The sequence below is a fragment of the Galeopterus variegatus genome, unplaced genomic scaffold (assembly GCF_000696425.1).
Source record: "Galeopterus variegatus unplaced genomic scaffold, G_variegatus-3.0.2 Scaffold6747, whole genome shotgun sequence".
Lineage (NCBI taxonomy): Eukaryota > Metazoa > Chordata > Mammalia > Dermoptera > Cynocephalidae > Galeopterus > Galeopterus variegatus.
This window is the reverse complement of record NW_007732858.1, coordinates 69,036-84,789: the sequence shown is the minus strand read 5'-3', so window position 1 is coordinate 84,789 and position 15,754 is coordinate 69,036. Positions and strand designations below refer to the sequence as shown.

The following is a 15,754-nucleotide window of genomic DNA, read 5'->3' as shown; positions in this document are numbered from 1 at the left end:
TATCCACTCATCTGATGATGGACATTTGGGCTGGTTCCAACTCTTGGCTATTGTAAAGAGTGCTGCGATGAACATTGGGGAACAGGTATACCTTCGACTTGATGATTTCCATTCCTCTGGGTATATTCCCAGCAGTGGGATAGCTGGGTCATATGGCAGATCTATCTGCAATTGTTTGAGGAACCTCCATACCATTTTCCATAGAGGCTGCACCATTTTGCAGTCCCACCAACAATGGAAAACTCTTTTATTGTGAAATATTTCAGACATAGAGCTTAATGAATTATTCAAAACAAGCACTGATGAAACCACCCCACCCAGGTTAAGTAATAGTAACCCATTCATTTTCACCTGTGACTTCTAAGCCTTTATATCCCATAAAAATAACCAAAACCTTCATTGTTATTGTAGGAATCTCTTCTTCTTCCTTTTTTCCCCTGGTTTGTTTCATTCATTTATTTAATTGGCAAATAAAAATTGTATATACTTATTGTGTAAAACAAGTTGTTCTGAAATATGTATACATTGTGGAATGGCTAATTCAAGCTAATTAACATATGTATTAGCTCAAATATTTTGTTTTTTTGTGTGATGAGAACACAAAATCTATTCTCTCAGCAATTTTCAGGAACACAATACATTGTTATTAAGTATAGTCACCATATTGTACAATAGATCTTCTGAACTTATTCTTCCTATCTAACTAAATTTTGTATCTTTTGACCAACATCTTCCCATCCCCCGCACCCAGTAACTACAATTCTACTCTTTACTTCTATGAGATCAACTTTTTAAAATTCCACATATTAGTGAGACTGTGTGAATTTGTATTTCTCTGCCTGGCTTATTTCACTTAACATAATGTCCTCCAGGTTAATCCACATTGTTATAAATGTCAGGAGTTTCTTCTTTTTAAAGACTGAATAGTATTCCATTGTTGTGTATGCCACATTTTCTTTATCCATCCTTTTTTTTGACAGACCCTGAGATTGTTTCTACTTTTTGGTATTGTGTGTAATGCTGTGATGAACATGGATTGAAGATATCTCATCAACATACTGATTTTATTTCCTTTGGATATATTCATAGGAGTAGGATTGCTGGATTATATAGCAATGCTTTTAGTTTTTAACTTTTTGAGGAAACTCCATAGTGTTTTCCATAATGGCTGTACTAGTTCATGCTCCCACCAACAGTGTACAGGGTTCCCTCTTCTCCATATCCTCCAACACTTGCTATCTTTCGTCTTTTTCATAATAGCCATTCTAAGAGGTGTGAGGCATCTCATTGTGGTTTTAAATCACATTTCCCTGATAATTCATGATGTTGAGCATTTTTTCACATACACATTGGCTATTTGTATGTCTTCTTCTGAAAAATGTCTATTCGGATTCTTTGCCCATTTTAAAAATCAGGTTATTTGCTTTCTTGCTATTGAGTTGAGTTCATTATATATTTTGGATATTGACCCCTTACCAGATGTATGGTTTGCAAATATCTTCTCCCATTCCGTAGGTTGTCTCTTCACTCTGTTGATTCTTTCCTTGGCTGCACAGAAGTTTTTGAGTTTAACGTAAACCCATTTGTTTATTTTTGCATTTGTTGCCTTTGCTTTTAGGTTAATATGCAAAAAAAAAAAAAAATCATTGCTCAGACTGTTCCTATGGAGCTTTCCCCCTGTGTTTTCTTTCAGTAGCTTTACAGTTTCAAGACTTATATTTAAGTCCTTAGTCTATCTTTAGTTAATTTCATTCTTCTGAATGTTGATATCCCGTTTCCCAACAGTGTTTATGGAAGAGACTGTTCTGTCCCTGTTGAGTGTTCTTGGCATCTTTGTTGAAGACCAACAACTGACTGTAAATGTGTGGAGTTACTTCTGGGACTCTCTATTCTGTTTCATTGGTTTATGTGTCTATTTTTGTGCAGTAGTTGTTCTTGGCATCTTTGTTGAAGACCAACAACTGACTGTAAATGTGTGGAGTTACTTCTGGGGCTCTCTATTCTGTTTCATTGGTTTATGTGTCTATTTTTGTGCAGTAGTATGCTCTTTTGGTCACTATAGCTTTGTAGTATGTTTTGAAGTCAGGTAGTGTGATGCCTCCACCTTTGTTATTTGTGCTCAAGATTTCTTTGGCTATTTGTGGCCTTTTGTGGTTCCATACAAATTTTGGGATTTTTTCTATTTCCATGAAAAATGTCATTAGAATTTTTATAGGAATTGTATTGAATCTGTCAGTCACTTTGGGTAATATGAACATTTTAACCATATTACTTTTTCTGATCCATGCACATGGCATATCTTTTTGTTTATTTGTGTCTTCTTCAATTACTTTCATCAGTGTTTTATAGTTTTCAATGGATGTGTTTTTACCTCATGGTTAAATTTATTTCTAAGTATTTTCTTACCATACTATTGTAAATGTTTTTTACCCCCTTGATTTCCTCTTTGGATAGGTAGTTATCATTGAATAGAAATACTACCATTTTAAATGTTGATTTTGTGTCCTAAAACCTTACTGAATTTGTTTTTCAGTCCAACAGTTTTTTGGTATAGTGTAGGGTTTTGTGTATATAAGATCATGTTATCTGAAAACAGGAGCAATTTAACTTATTTATTTCTAATTTGGATGCCTTTAATTTCTTTCTCTTATCTAATGCTCTGGCTAGGACTTCCAGTAATATGATAAATAGAAATGATGAGTTACTTTTTTATTCTGTTGTATTTGAATAGCTATTTGCTCAAGAACAATATAAGGGAGGACCAGACAACAACCACTGCACAGTTGAGAATGTGTCTCAAACCCACATTCCGATTAAAGCTTTTGTGTCCAGGTCCTCCAGGATAGGTCAGTGTTTAGTGTCCTTCCTTCAAGTAGAGCAAGTTGCTAGGAAAGCTCAGAGTAAATGAGGTTTTCTGGTCGTAGCTTCTCTTTGGGGTGATTTAGGCACCACATCAAATAGAATTCTGATGCAATAAGTACTCAAAAACATTTGCTGAATAAATGCATAAGTAAATATTCAACTTCTTACTGCATGTATCCATCCGCACATGTCACAGGCACATCACAATCACTATGACCAACAGTGACGTGGTTAGGTTTCCACAAATATGGTTCTCCTCATTTGCTCTACCACTATCTTTTAAATCTATTTTCCAATCTCCTTTACTACTATGTAATCACTAATATTATTTTCCATTGCCTAGAAGATAAACTTCCAACTCTTCAGCCTGACACAGAATGGGAACTTCTAGGATATTTTGCTCAGCCTAGCAATGTGGAAACAAAGATAAAAAAAATCATAATTACTAAAATCCTTGTTATGCCTATGCTTTATGTTTAGGAAGGAGAGGTAAGGGACAGAAAAATAGTTTCTGTCTCTGGTACTGTGCCATGTAGGTAGAGAGGTGCTTATTGAATTTAGCACTCAGAAGTGGAACTACTCTTGAAGGAGAGAAACCCTCACTGATTCTTCTTTGCATTTTGGTACTATATCCTAGTGGAGACAGTGAAAGAGCAGTGTTACATGCTTAGTGTTAGGAAAAATACCTTAAAACTTTGCATGGATAATATGTAAAAATAAATTGAGAATTATGCTCAAAATATGACTTTAGAGATATAATGTATATGAACAGCACGAATATAAAATTGCCTTATTAGGTGATGCAAGAGCTTGTGAGAACCTCTGTGTATTTTGGTGAAACTACTTAGCATTTTCTGGCACAAGAGGTTTATAGTAACAGATATCACAAAAGGAACAGTGTGGAGGGTCAGTAGGTATCAGTAACTCAGAGGAAACTGGTATTGAAGACATAGATCATATGGATTGTGAGATCAACAAATATGATTTGGCACATTTCTAACAAAGTTAAAACAGCTAAATTTACCTGGAAATATAAATGCAATGAAAATTTTAAGATCCTCTAATTTATCCTCGGTCTTGACCTTGACCTTCAGAGTGTAAAAATTGCCAAACTTGTTCTTAAGGTGCTGAGGGCTGCCAAGGCACATGAGCTTCCCCTGTGCCATGATGGCCAGCTTGGTGCAGAGGGCATCACATTCCTCCATACTTGCAAAAAAAAAAGAGCAGAATGACTCAAGGTTAAAAAGTTCTCCTTCAGAGGACATTGTATAGTTCAGTCAGAGTCAGGATTTTGTGATTTTATTTTCAGTCAGATGTTGCATTTGCCAATCATAAAGCTCATAGTTGGGAAATAGAAAATCACTCTTGATTTCATAACTCCATGAGGACTCTTGGTTATTCCATACATTAAGATTAACATGAATCCTAATTCCTAATGAGCTCACATACTTTGGAAAGTTCATTGTCCAATATTTCTGGCCCCAGATAACTTCCTCTTACAGCCCCTACAGCTCCTGCCAACCCTCACCCAAGCCTTCCAACAAGCCATACCTGTGGGAAGATATAATGATGGCTTTTCCACTGTCACGTGTCTGCGTCACTGTGTTCCAGAGCAGGCGGCGGGCTTCTGGGTCCATGCCAGTTGATGGCTCATCCAGGAAGATAACTGAGGGCTTTCCCATTAGGGCAATAACAGTGCTTAGCCTTCGTTTGTTTCCTCCACTTCATGGCCAAGGAGAAACAAAAGAAGGAGAAACAAAGTGGGAGAAGAGGAGGCTTTACTTAATAGTTACTCATGAGACAGAAATATCCCAAATGCTCAGAGTCCCAGCAAACACTTAAGATGGACACACACAATGCCGATTAGTTGTGTCTTTGACAAAGTAGCAAGTCCGAGTACAGGTGTCCATATCAACTCATTTTAATTTGAGATGGAAAGGAGCAGCTTTTATGTAACTGGTTTTGGCAGCATTATCAGCAGCATATACTTACTCATTCTAAGGGTGTCATGGTTTCCCAGGGACATAAAGCCCACTACAATTAAAAGGGCCTACATTCCTTTTTACTTGGGGGACAAAGTACCAGAGGGACACTAGGAAAATGAAGATGATCCCTTTCGAGGTAAAGAGGCAACAGTTCAAATAGAACTCGGATTTGAGTTTCATCTGTGCAAAGGGAAGATGTAGAACTACACTGATGTGCCCTATTACTCCTGGCACCTGAAACCTAGCAGGACATTAGATAGTTTCACAGTTAGACAAATGCGTGACAGAGGGGCTTAGGTGGACCTGTGGGTATTCATTTCAAACCTCAGGAACATAGGGAATCACCTCAACATTAGCAGCATCAACAAAAAAGAGCAGCAGTATTGTGACTCACCTGTAGGTGCTGATAAGCCTGTCAGCATGAGACTCCAGTTCCAGTGAGTTCAAACATTTGTTCACATACAGCTCAATCTGGGGCTCAGAGACTCCCCATAATCTGGCATACATGATCATTATTTCCCGAGCAGTCATGTATTCCAGCAAGGCATCAAATTGAGGACAGTATCCAATTCTCGACTTTACCTAATTATGAGAGTTGCCTTAAGTAAAGACCCATATCATCTATTCCACTGAACAACTGTAGATGAGATGAAAGATCTGCAGTCCTCCAGACCATGCTTCTAAGAGTCTTACCAAGAACTTTTCTAGAGGGCTACAAAATTATGGCTGTTGGACCTATTATAATACATTGGGATAATAGGTTCCCTAATTCAGTTGTAATGATGTTGGGGATAATGATGTTGGGGCTGAAGAAGTTAGAAATAAAATTTCAGAGCCCACTCAATTTGGAGAATATTAGAATATGAGATGCTCCCTTCATTAATCAGAAACTGCAAGGGATGTGGCCACCATGGATATTTTTGCAGTGTTCAATCTGAACAGCCATGTCCCACAGTAAGGCTTAACCAGAAGCAAAGCCTTTCTCTACCTCCACAAGCAGGAGACTGCTATGAATGGTGTTGTAGCAGTTTGCCAAACCCTTCTTTTCATTTGCTTTAAGGCACACATAGCCTAGGTAGCCAGAGAAAAAACTATGAACTTAAATTAACAATTGATTTACATTGATTCCATACTATTCATTCCCCTAGACTCTTGGCGTGGCAGTCTCCTGCAGCCCCCGTTCTGGCTGACGTGACTTCCAGGGGATTTAAAGGGCTAGCATCCTTCCCACACCCCCTTTAATTTTTCTAACTTTTTTTCCTACTTGGAATCTATGCACTAATGATTAGGGCATTAGAAAATAGCTACATACACAAAGGAAACTAGAAAGTGACTGCACATGCTCAGGCAGAGGCATGGGCTCAGAAAGGATGTCAAAGACCTTAAGTTTACAACTTCAGGCTGATCTTAAGCACACAGACAGCCTACACAATACAAAAATAAAAGCAACAAACAAAAAGTAACCAAAAACAAGCAAACTTAAGAGAATGACTAGAATGTAATTTCCAGAGTTACCATATTTTTAGAGTCAAATTTCCAGTTTTTAAGAAAAACTCACAAGCACACAACACAAAGAAACAAAAACATATGGCCCATGCAAAAGAAACTCATAAATAAACCGAAACTCTTCTGAAAAAGACAAATGGCAGCTCTGTTAAACAAAGGCTTTAAAACAACTGTCTCAAAGATGCTTAAAGAACTAAAGTAAGATGTGAAGAGAGTCAAGAAAATGATGTACAAATGAAGTGGAAATATCAATACAGAGATAGGAACTCCCCCCCCCCCAAAAAAAAAACCCAAAAAGAAATTCTGGAGCTGAAAAGTATAATAAATGAAATTAAAAATTCACTAGAGAGGTTGAAATGCAGACTTGAAAAGGCAGAAGTAAGAATAAGTAAACTTGAATATAGAACAATGGAAATTATTGAGTCTGAAAAACAGAAATAAAAAAGATTGCAGAAAAATGAATAGAGCCTAAGGGGCTTGTAGTATACCATAAAATGGAGCAAAGTACACATTGTGGTTGTTCAAGGAGAAGAAGAGAGAAATGAGCAGAGAGAATATTTCAAAAAACAGTGGCTAAAAACTCCCAAGTTTGATGAATATAAACATACAAGAAGCTTAATGAACTCAAAAGTAAGAACACAAAAAGACCTACACCAAGACATGTTATAATCAAATTGTCAAAAGCCAAAGACAAAGGATCTTGAGGAGGTGGTGGGAAGATGGCAGGCTAGAGGTGCATGGAGCACATTCCTCCCACAGAAAGGGACCAGAGCAACCAACAGACAGATAAAAACTGACAGGAGCATCTCTTGGGGAGTGTGGGAGTACAACAGGAGACTGATGAGGTCGCTATGGAGAACAAAAACCCAGAAGTATATCATAGAGAAGAAGGAGAAGCACATGGCTGCAGCCGCCACCTCTCCAATACTGGGATCAGTGCAGGAAGAGTTTCCTTGGCAACAAAAATGTAGGTGGACCCAAAAAGGAGGACCCACACCAACCTCCATCTTCACCACATAGTCCCACAAATACTTTGGCAGGTCAAGTCTGGACCCAAGTGTGGACAGCACACTACTAAAGTAGCACCCAAGATCTTTTGCACAGATGGTGCACTCCCCACCCCCTACACTTAGGATCCAAGCCAATACAGATCAGTGCCAGCTTGAGACCAGAGCTGTTATGGGAGCACACCCTGCCCAGGTGCCAGTAGCCACAGTGCTTCCCAGCCTTAAGGCTCCACCCTCCACCTAGTGTACTCACAGGAGAGTATACAACTCCCTGATCCCAGCAGCTGGAAGCCTGGGCTCTGTTCTGCAGCTTGGGAAGCCAACTCTAGTCCTGCTGAACTGTTGCACCCCTATGTCCCACCCAGACCAGGCACCACCAGCTCCACCTCACCCAGATCCAGGTGTTTCTATGTTTTAGCAGGAAGGAGGAAAGAGGGAAAAGCAGGGAGAAAACTCTGGGCTGGGTGTTGGTGGGAAATGGGACCATCTTCTCCACAGGGAAAAGGGTAGCAGAGGTAGTGCTCTGGTATCAGGGGATGGTCATGATGATGGCTGTGAGGTTGTGCTTTTCTTTGTGGTTCAGATGCTGGACTGTGATGGGCAGGGTTGCTGAGCTGCTTCCAGGGAGTGGATGGGACTACTGTGTGAGCCCTCAATGGAACACCCCATTCCTCCACTTGTGGGCAGTGGGCAGTACCACTGCATGCATGAGTGATGGGGTGCTTGCTCTAGCCACCTGTGGGTGCTGGGCAGGGCCACATAGACTGGCACATGTCAGGGCATCTAGTCTGGCTGCCTGTGGGGGCTGTGCAGGGCTGCCTGAGCCAGTGTGCTTTGGGGCATCTGGTCTAGGCACTTGTGGGGTGGTGAAGGAGCTGGTTCGTTTACTTCTGAGTCTGTTGGCAAAGTTGCTGAGTGGGACCATTCAGGGTGGAGTCAACAGTCCACCTCTCTGAAAGGGGTCAATGTACCTTATTTCCCCTGGCCCAAGGGCATATTTGTCATGGTAGAGGCTCATGAACTGTCTTTCCAACTTAGGGGCTCAGGTGTATACAACTCAGTCCACTGGTGGAGTTGGGGATTGGGTGTTTACAAGAAACTCACCTTACCCATAAAGACTCACACAGACTAATACTGAAGGGATGGAAAAAGATATATCATGGAATTAGAAACCAAAAATGAGCAGGAGCAGCTATTTTTATAGTGCATAAAATAGACTTTAAACCAAAAACTATAAAAAGGGACAAAGAAGGGCATTATATAATGATAAAGGGATCTGTCAAGCAAGAGGATATAACAACCATAAATATGTATGCATCCAACACTGGAGCACCCAGACACATAAGCAAACACTATTATACCTAAAGAGAAAGACAGACCCCTAACAAAATGATAGCTGGGGACCTAAACACCCCTCTCATCACTTTACAGATCATCTAGGCAACAAATCACAAGAAACACAGAATTCAAACTAAACTTTAGACCAATTGGATTAGACAGATATCTATACAAAATTTCATCCAACAAATACAAAATATACATTCTTCTCATCAGCACATGGAACATTCTCCAGGCTAGGCCACATATTAGGCAACAAATCAATCCTCAACAAATTTTAAAAAATGAAATCATTTCAAGTATCTTTTCAGATCACAATGGATTAAAATTAGAAATCAATAACAAGCAAAACTTTGGAAACTATACAAATACATGGAAACTAAAAAACATGCTCCTGGACGACCCATAGGTCAAAGAAGAAATTAAACAGGAAATCAAAAAATGCCTTTGAACTAATGAAAATAAAGAAACATCATACCAAAACTTATGGCATACTGCAAAAGCAGTACTAAAAGGGAAGTTTATTTCAAGAATGCTTACATCAAAAGAATGGAAATTTCAAACAAACAACCTGATGCTACACCTCAAAGAACTAGAAAGCAGGAACAATCCAACCCCAAAATTAGCAGGCAGAAAGAAATAATTAAGATCAGAGCAGAACTAAATGAAAAAAATACAAAAAAAAAAAAATGTTAAGTATAATAGGCCAGGCACAGAAAGAGAAATACTACATGTTCTCACTCATAAGTGGGAGCTAAAAAATAAATGAATAAATGAATAAGTAAATAGAAACAATCAAACAAAGAAACAAAAAAGAAACAGCAAACACAATAATACATTGAACTTTCAGAAGGAGGGAAGAGAACTGTAGTTATTAGAGAAGGGAAAGTGGGAGGTGGACAGGAGTTAGGGAAAAATTGGTTAAAGGGCCCAAAGAATGAGTACATTTTGGAGTGATGAATATGCCAACTATTCTGATTTGATCACCAGATATTATGTACAAATACTGATAGTCAACTCTGTACCCCCAAAATATGTATAATCATTTGTTTCAATACAAAAACAAAACCAGAAAAAAAATCAGAGAGAATAGTGAAAGCAGCAAGAAAGAAACCAGTTGTCACATTAAAAGCATACTCAAGAAGGTGATCAGCAGATTTCTCATTAGAAACTTTGGAGACCAGAAGGCAGTGGACTAATATATTCAAAGTACTTAAAGTATAAAACTGTTAAACAGGAGTCCTGTCTCTGGCAACACTTTCAAGAATACGACCCATAGGTCAAAGAAGAAATTAAACAGGAAATCAAAAAATGCCTTTGAACTAATGAAAATAAAGAAACATCATACCAAAACTTATGGCATACTGCAAAAGCAGTACTAAAAGGGAAGTTTATTTCAAGAATGCTTACATCAAAAGAATGGAAATTTCAAACAAACAACCTGATGCTACACCTCAAAGAACTAGAAAGCAGGAACAATCCAACCCCAAAATTAGCAGGCAGAAAGAAATAATTAAGATCAGAGCAGAACTAAATGAAAAAAATACAAAAAAAAAAAATATGTTAAGTATAATAGGCCAGGCACAGAAAGAGAAATACTACATGTTCTCACTCATAAGTGGGAGCTAAAAAATAAATGAATAAATGAATAAGTAAATAGAAACAATCAAACAAAGAAACAAAAAAGAAACAGCAAACACAATAATACATTGAACTTTCAGAAGGAGGGAAGAGAACTGTAGTTATTAGAGAAGGGAAAGTGGGAGGTGGACAGGAGTTAGGGAAAAATTGGTTAAAGGGCCCAAAGAATGAGTACATTTTGGAGTGATGAATATGCCAACTATTCTGATTTGATCACCAGATATTATGTACAAATACTGATAGTCAACTCTGTACCCCCAAAATATGTATAATCATTTGTTTCAATACAAAAACAAAACCAGAAAAAAATCAGAGAAAATAGTGAAAGCAGCAAGAAAGAAACCAGTTGTCACATTAAAAGCATACTCAAGAAGGTGATCAGCAGATTTCTCATTAGAAACTTTGGAGACCAGAAGGCAGTGGACTAATATATTCAAAGTACTTAAAGTATAAAACTGTTAAACAGGAGTCCTGTCTCTGGCAACACTTTCAAGAATAAGAAATTAAGACATTCCTAGATAAACAAAAGTTGATGTAGTGTTTTTTTTTTCAATATGACATTATTCCTTTATTTAAGAAACTTGCAACCTAGTATAGGCAATGGTAAAAATACACAAATACTACAAGGCAGAGAGAACACTATACAAAAAACAAGATTATAGAGTGGAAATCCCAGCTTCCTAACTTCTCATTTGTTTGACTTTGGTCAAGTTGCTTCACCTAATAGGACCATAGATTTCTCCAACTTTAAAACAGCAATAACACTACTTACCATGCAGGATTATTGAGATGATTGACTGTGATAACACCTTTCATAGTTCCTACCATAATGCTGAGGTAGGCACTCAACAAAGTTAGTTAGTCATGAAAAAAAATTTCATGGGTAGGATGACATAGAGGTTGTGACATTGGTGGGTAGTCATTTACAAATAGAGTATTTGGAGGCAGAAATAAAAGCTGTCCCTTCCTTGACATTTACCCTAGAAGAAACTAAACCACCTCATTTACTCCTCCAGTTAGTAAATGAAGTTGATGTTGTTTATTACCACTAGTCCTGCCCTGCAAGAAATGCTCAAGGCAGTCCTGCAGGGTGAAATGAAGGGACACTAGATAGCAAGCTGGTACCATGTGAAGAAATAAAGATCTCAATAAAAGTAAATATTTGGGCAATTACAAAAGCTAATATTATTGTAACAACACTTTTAACTCCACTTTTTGTTTTCTACGTGGTTTGAGACATATTTTTAAAAAAAATTATTAGTTTAAAAGCTGTTAATATTGTAGCTTAGATTTGTAGCTCCACATTTTGTTTTCTATGTATTTAAGAAACTAATGCATTTAAAAATATCTATTTGTTATGTTTTGGGCATGCAATTTAAATAGATATAATTTTGTGACATCAACCACTGAAAGGGGTGGTGACAAAGTTGTAAAGGAGCAGAGTTTTTGTATATTACTGAAGTTAAGCTGGCATAAATTCATATTAAAGTACTATAACTTTAGGATATTAAATTTAATCCTCATGATAACCAAAAAGAAAATAGATATAGAATATATACAAAAAGAAATAAGAAATGAATTCAAATATTTCACTAGAAAAAAAAATCAAACATGAAAAAAGACAGTAATGCAGGAAATAAGGGATTAAAAGCTATAAGGAAAATGGAAAAAATAGCAAAATGATAGAAAGTAATTTCCTCTTCATAAATAATTTACTTAAATGTAAATTAACTAAAATCTTCAATCAAAAGACAGAGATTGGCAGAATGGATTTAAAAAATGATTCAGCTATATGCCATCTTCAAGAAACTCACTTTGGATCCAAAGATACAAATAGACTGAAAGAGAAAAAATGGAAAAAAAATATTCCATGCATTTAGTAATCAAAAGAGAGTAGGGGTTTCAACACTAATATCAGGTAAAATAGGCATTAAATGAAGAAAGCTTACAAGAGACAAAGGACATTATATATTAATAAAAGGTTAAATAGAGGAAGAAGATATAACAATTACAAACATTTACACACCTAATAACAGACCATCAAAATATACAAAGCAACAACTGACAGAATTGAAGGGAGAAACAATTCTATAATAACAGTTGGAGATTTCAATACCCCACTCTCAGTAATGGATAGAACCAGACAGAAGATCAACAAGGAAATAGAGGCCTTAAACAATAAATGAATTAGATCTAACAAACATATGCAAAACACTCTACCCAACAACAGAATACAAGTACATATGGGACATTTTCTAGAATAGGTCACCTTTTAGACCACAAATTAAATCTCAATAGATTAAAAAAGATCTTTTTTATACAATCTTCTCCAACCACAAATGGGTGAATTTAGAAGTCATAAACAGAAGAGAACTTGGAAAATTCACACATTTTCAGAAGTTAAACAACATACTCTTAAACAACCAATGGTTCAAAGAAGAAGTCACAGAGGAATTTAGAAAACACTTAGACATGAATGAAAATGAAAACACAACATACCAAAACTCATAGAACCACATGAAAGCATTGCTAGGGTGGGGGGTGGGGGTGAAATTTATAGCTATGTTCCATCTAGTCTAACCCATGGCCAGAGTCACTCCAAAAGCAGTGGCTGGGGAGTTCCTACAATGACAGCTTCAAACCACTTTGAGGTGGGATCAATTGGGATTACAGAGAAAGAAGCATTAAAAACAGGAATGATCAGTCCAAAGCATTTATTAGAGGAACTTACATACATAGGTGGCTGCAATGTCCTCATGATGGACAGGAAGAAAGTAATGTTCTACCTTAGTATGTTCATAAGGAGAGGATTGGTTTATGGAGTTTATATGAGAGTTTAAGGAATTTGGCTAAGAGATATGACCAGTTTCTACGTGCTTAGCAACATGTTTGATCTTTCAGTTTTGGGCAACTTTATCAATTCCTTGGAATGTTCCTTTGTATGTTCCAGGCCCTGGCTTGGGTCCAAGCCTGTAGGGAAAAGCATGCAGCTGGTCCAGGCACAGAGTGGTCAAGGCAATTTGTGTTTTTTTGGTTAAGACAAAGGTAGAAAGCAGTGGGAAATGTGGAACCCTATGAGCTGTAAACACATTAAAGAAAAAAGAACATGGAAAACAGCTCTGAGACTCGTGAACGTAAGTTGTTTTCATTGATTCTGGCACCATGAAAAAGTGATGAACCTTGCCAATTCCACATTTAAACAAGCAGTGCTACTTCTATATTTAACTAAGTATCTTATGTATCTTCCAGTATCTTATGAACCATTTTTGCTGTTCAGTATGTCTCTTGGTGGGAAAAGGACCAAATATCAATAAAAAAGTTGATTGATAACTGTAGATTTGAATGACTTGGGTCATTGAACCAAGACACATACCGATGTGGCCATATAAATAATGGCTCCATATTCCTGACTAGGAGAACTTTCTCCCTATTCTCCCCCAATGAGATGCTGCTGAAGACCAAGACATATCTTTTCTCTTGACTTTATTATGACCACTATAGCAGCCATTTCCTTTTCTCTCCAAGCAGAGAAAAACAATCCCACAACCATAACAAGAACGGTAGCATCTTAGCAAATTATAGTCATGATTTAGTTGTATATCCCTGAAGATCCATTCAGTCAACCTGCTTGGACCCTTCTTCTACTTGGAAGAGATAGTTGCATTTGACTTGAACTTAGACCTTATAGTTAACATAAATCCCAGGAAGCATAGTGGTAACTTGGTGGCCCTCTCCAAGGAAATCAAACTGAGGCTTTCTGTAAACTAATGTCTTCTCTGAATTCATTTATTTTCTTCCTCTTTATTTCTCTTTTTATAATTCCCTTTTTTCTTCATCTATTTTATTTATATTGAATAGGTATAGGACAATATATTTAGTAATATGAAAAGGAAATTAAGAAAACAATTCAATTTACAATGGCATTAAAAAAGAATGAAATACATAGGATTAGACTTAACCAAGGAGTTGAAAGTCTTGTACACTAAGAATGATAAAACATTGCTGAAGAAAATTAAAGAAGATAGAAATAAAAAGATATTTCATGTTTATGAATGGAGACAATATTTTTAAGATGTCAAAACTTCCAAAAAAAATCTACAGATTTAAATGCAAAATCTATGAAAATTCTAATGCCTTGTTTTTTTCAGAAATATAAAAGCTTATCCTAAAATTCATGTGAAATCTCCAGGAACCACAAATAGCCAAAACAATCTTTAAAAGGAAGAATACAATTGGAGAACTCATACTTTACAAATTCAAAACTTGCTAAAGAATTTCTGCAATTAAAACAGTGTGGTACTGGCATAAAAGCAGACAGACCAGTGAAATAAAATAGAGACCCACAAACAAATCTTCAAAAAATGGACAATTACTTTTGACAAGTGGGCCAAAACCACTCAATGGGTAAAGGATAGTCTTTTCAACAAATGGTATGGGGAAAATGGGATATCCAGAGGCCAAAGAATGAAGTTAGACCCTTACCTTATACTACATAGAATAATAAACTCAAAATGTATCAAAGACCTAAACATATAGGCTAAAAATATAAAACTCTTAGAGGAAAACAGTGGGAAAGCTTCAAAATATTGAATTTGGCAATGATTTTGTGGATATGACACAAAGATCATAGGTAACAAAAGAAAAATGAGATAAACTGGATTTCATCAAATTAAAAATCTTTACGCATCAAAGGAGAGTGGAAAAGGCAACCCACAGAATGGGAGAAAATATATACAAATCATATGTATAATAAGGAATGAACATCCAGAATACATAAAGAATTCCTACCACTCAAGAACAAAAACCAAACAATACAATTTAAAATTTCACAAAGAACTTGAATAGGCATTTCTCCAAAGAAGACATACAAACAGTCAATAAGCACATGAGAAAAATGCCCACCAACATCACTAATCATTATGGAAATGCAAATCAAAACCACAATGGGATACCCCCTCACACCCATGAGGATGATTACTATTTTTTTTATAAAGGAAATGTTGGTGACAATGTGGAGAAATTGAAACTCCTGTGCATTGCTGGTGGGAATGCAAAATGGTGCAGCTGCTGTGGAATACAACATGGAAGTTCCTAAAAAAAAAATCATAGGGCTGGCCCCGTGGCTCACTCGGGAGAGTGTGGCACTGATAGCGCAGAGGCCTTGGGTTCGGATCCTATATAGGGGTGGCCAGTGCACTCACTGGCTGAACGTGGTGCAGACAACAATGAGCCAGGGTTTTTGATCCCCTTACCGGTCAAAAAAAAAAAATATATAGAATTACTATACAGCAATTCCACTTCCAGGTATACAAGGGTACTTCAAAAAGCTCATGGAAAGATTAGCATTATCTTTCACCTGTATTTTTCCACCTTTTTGAAGTACCCTTGTATACCTGGAAGTGGAATTGCTGTATA

At 37.0% G+C, this 15,754-nt stretch overlaps 1 protein-coding gene across 1 annotated transcript in view; it reads right to left on the bottom strand.

Annotated features, from left to right (window-relative positions):
* The window catches only part of LOC103606626 (ATP-binding cassette sub-family A member 3-like), an 86,126-nt gene that overhangs the window by 3,235 nt on the left and 67,137 nt on the right, over positions 1–15,754 (bottom strand). Inside the window, exons 17-19 of the mRNA XM_008591189.1 lie at positions 5,242–5,429; positions 4,414–4,584; positions 3,887–4,068 (exon numbers count right to left, since the gene is read on the bottom strand). Of these exons, the coding sequence (XP_008589411.1) occupies positions 3,887–4,068; positions 4,414–4,584; positions 5,242–5,429 (541 nt within the window). The remainder of the gene's footprint in view (positions 1–3,886; positions 4,069–4,413; positions 4,585–5,241; positions 5,430–15,754) is intronic.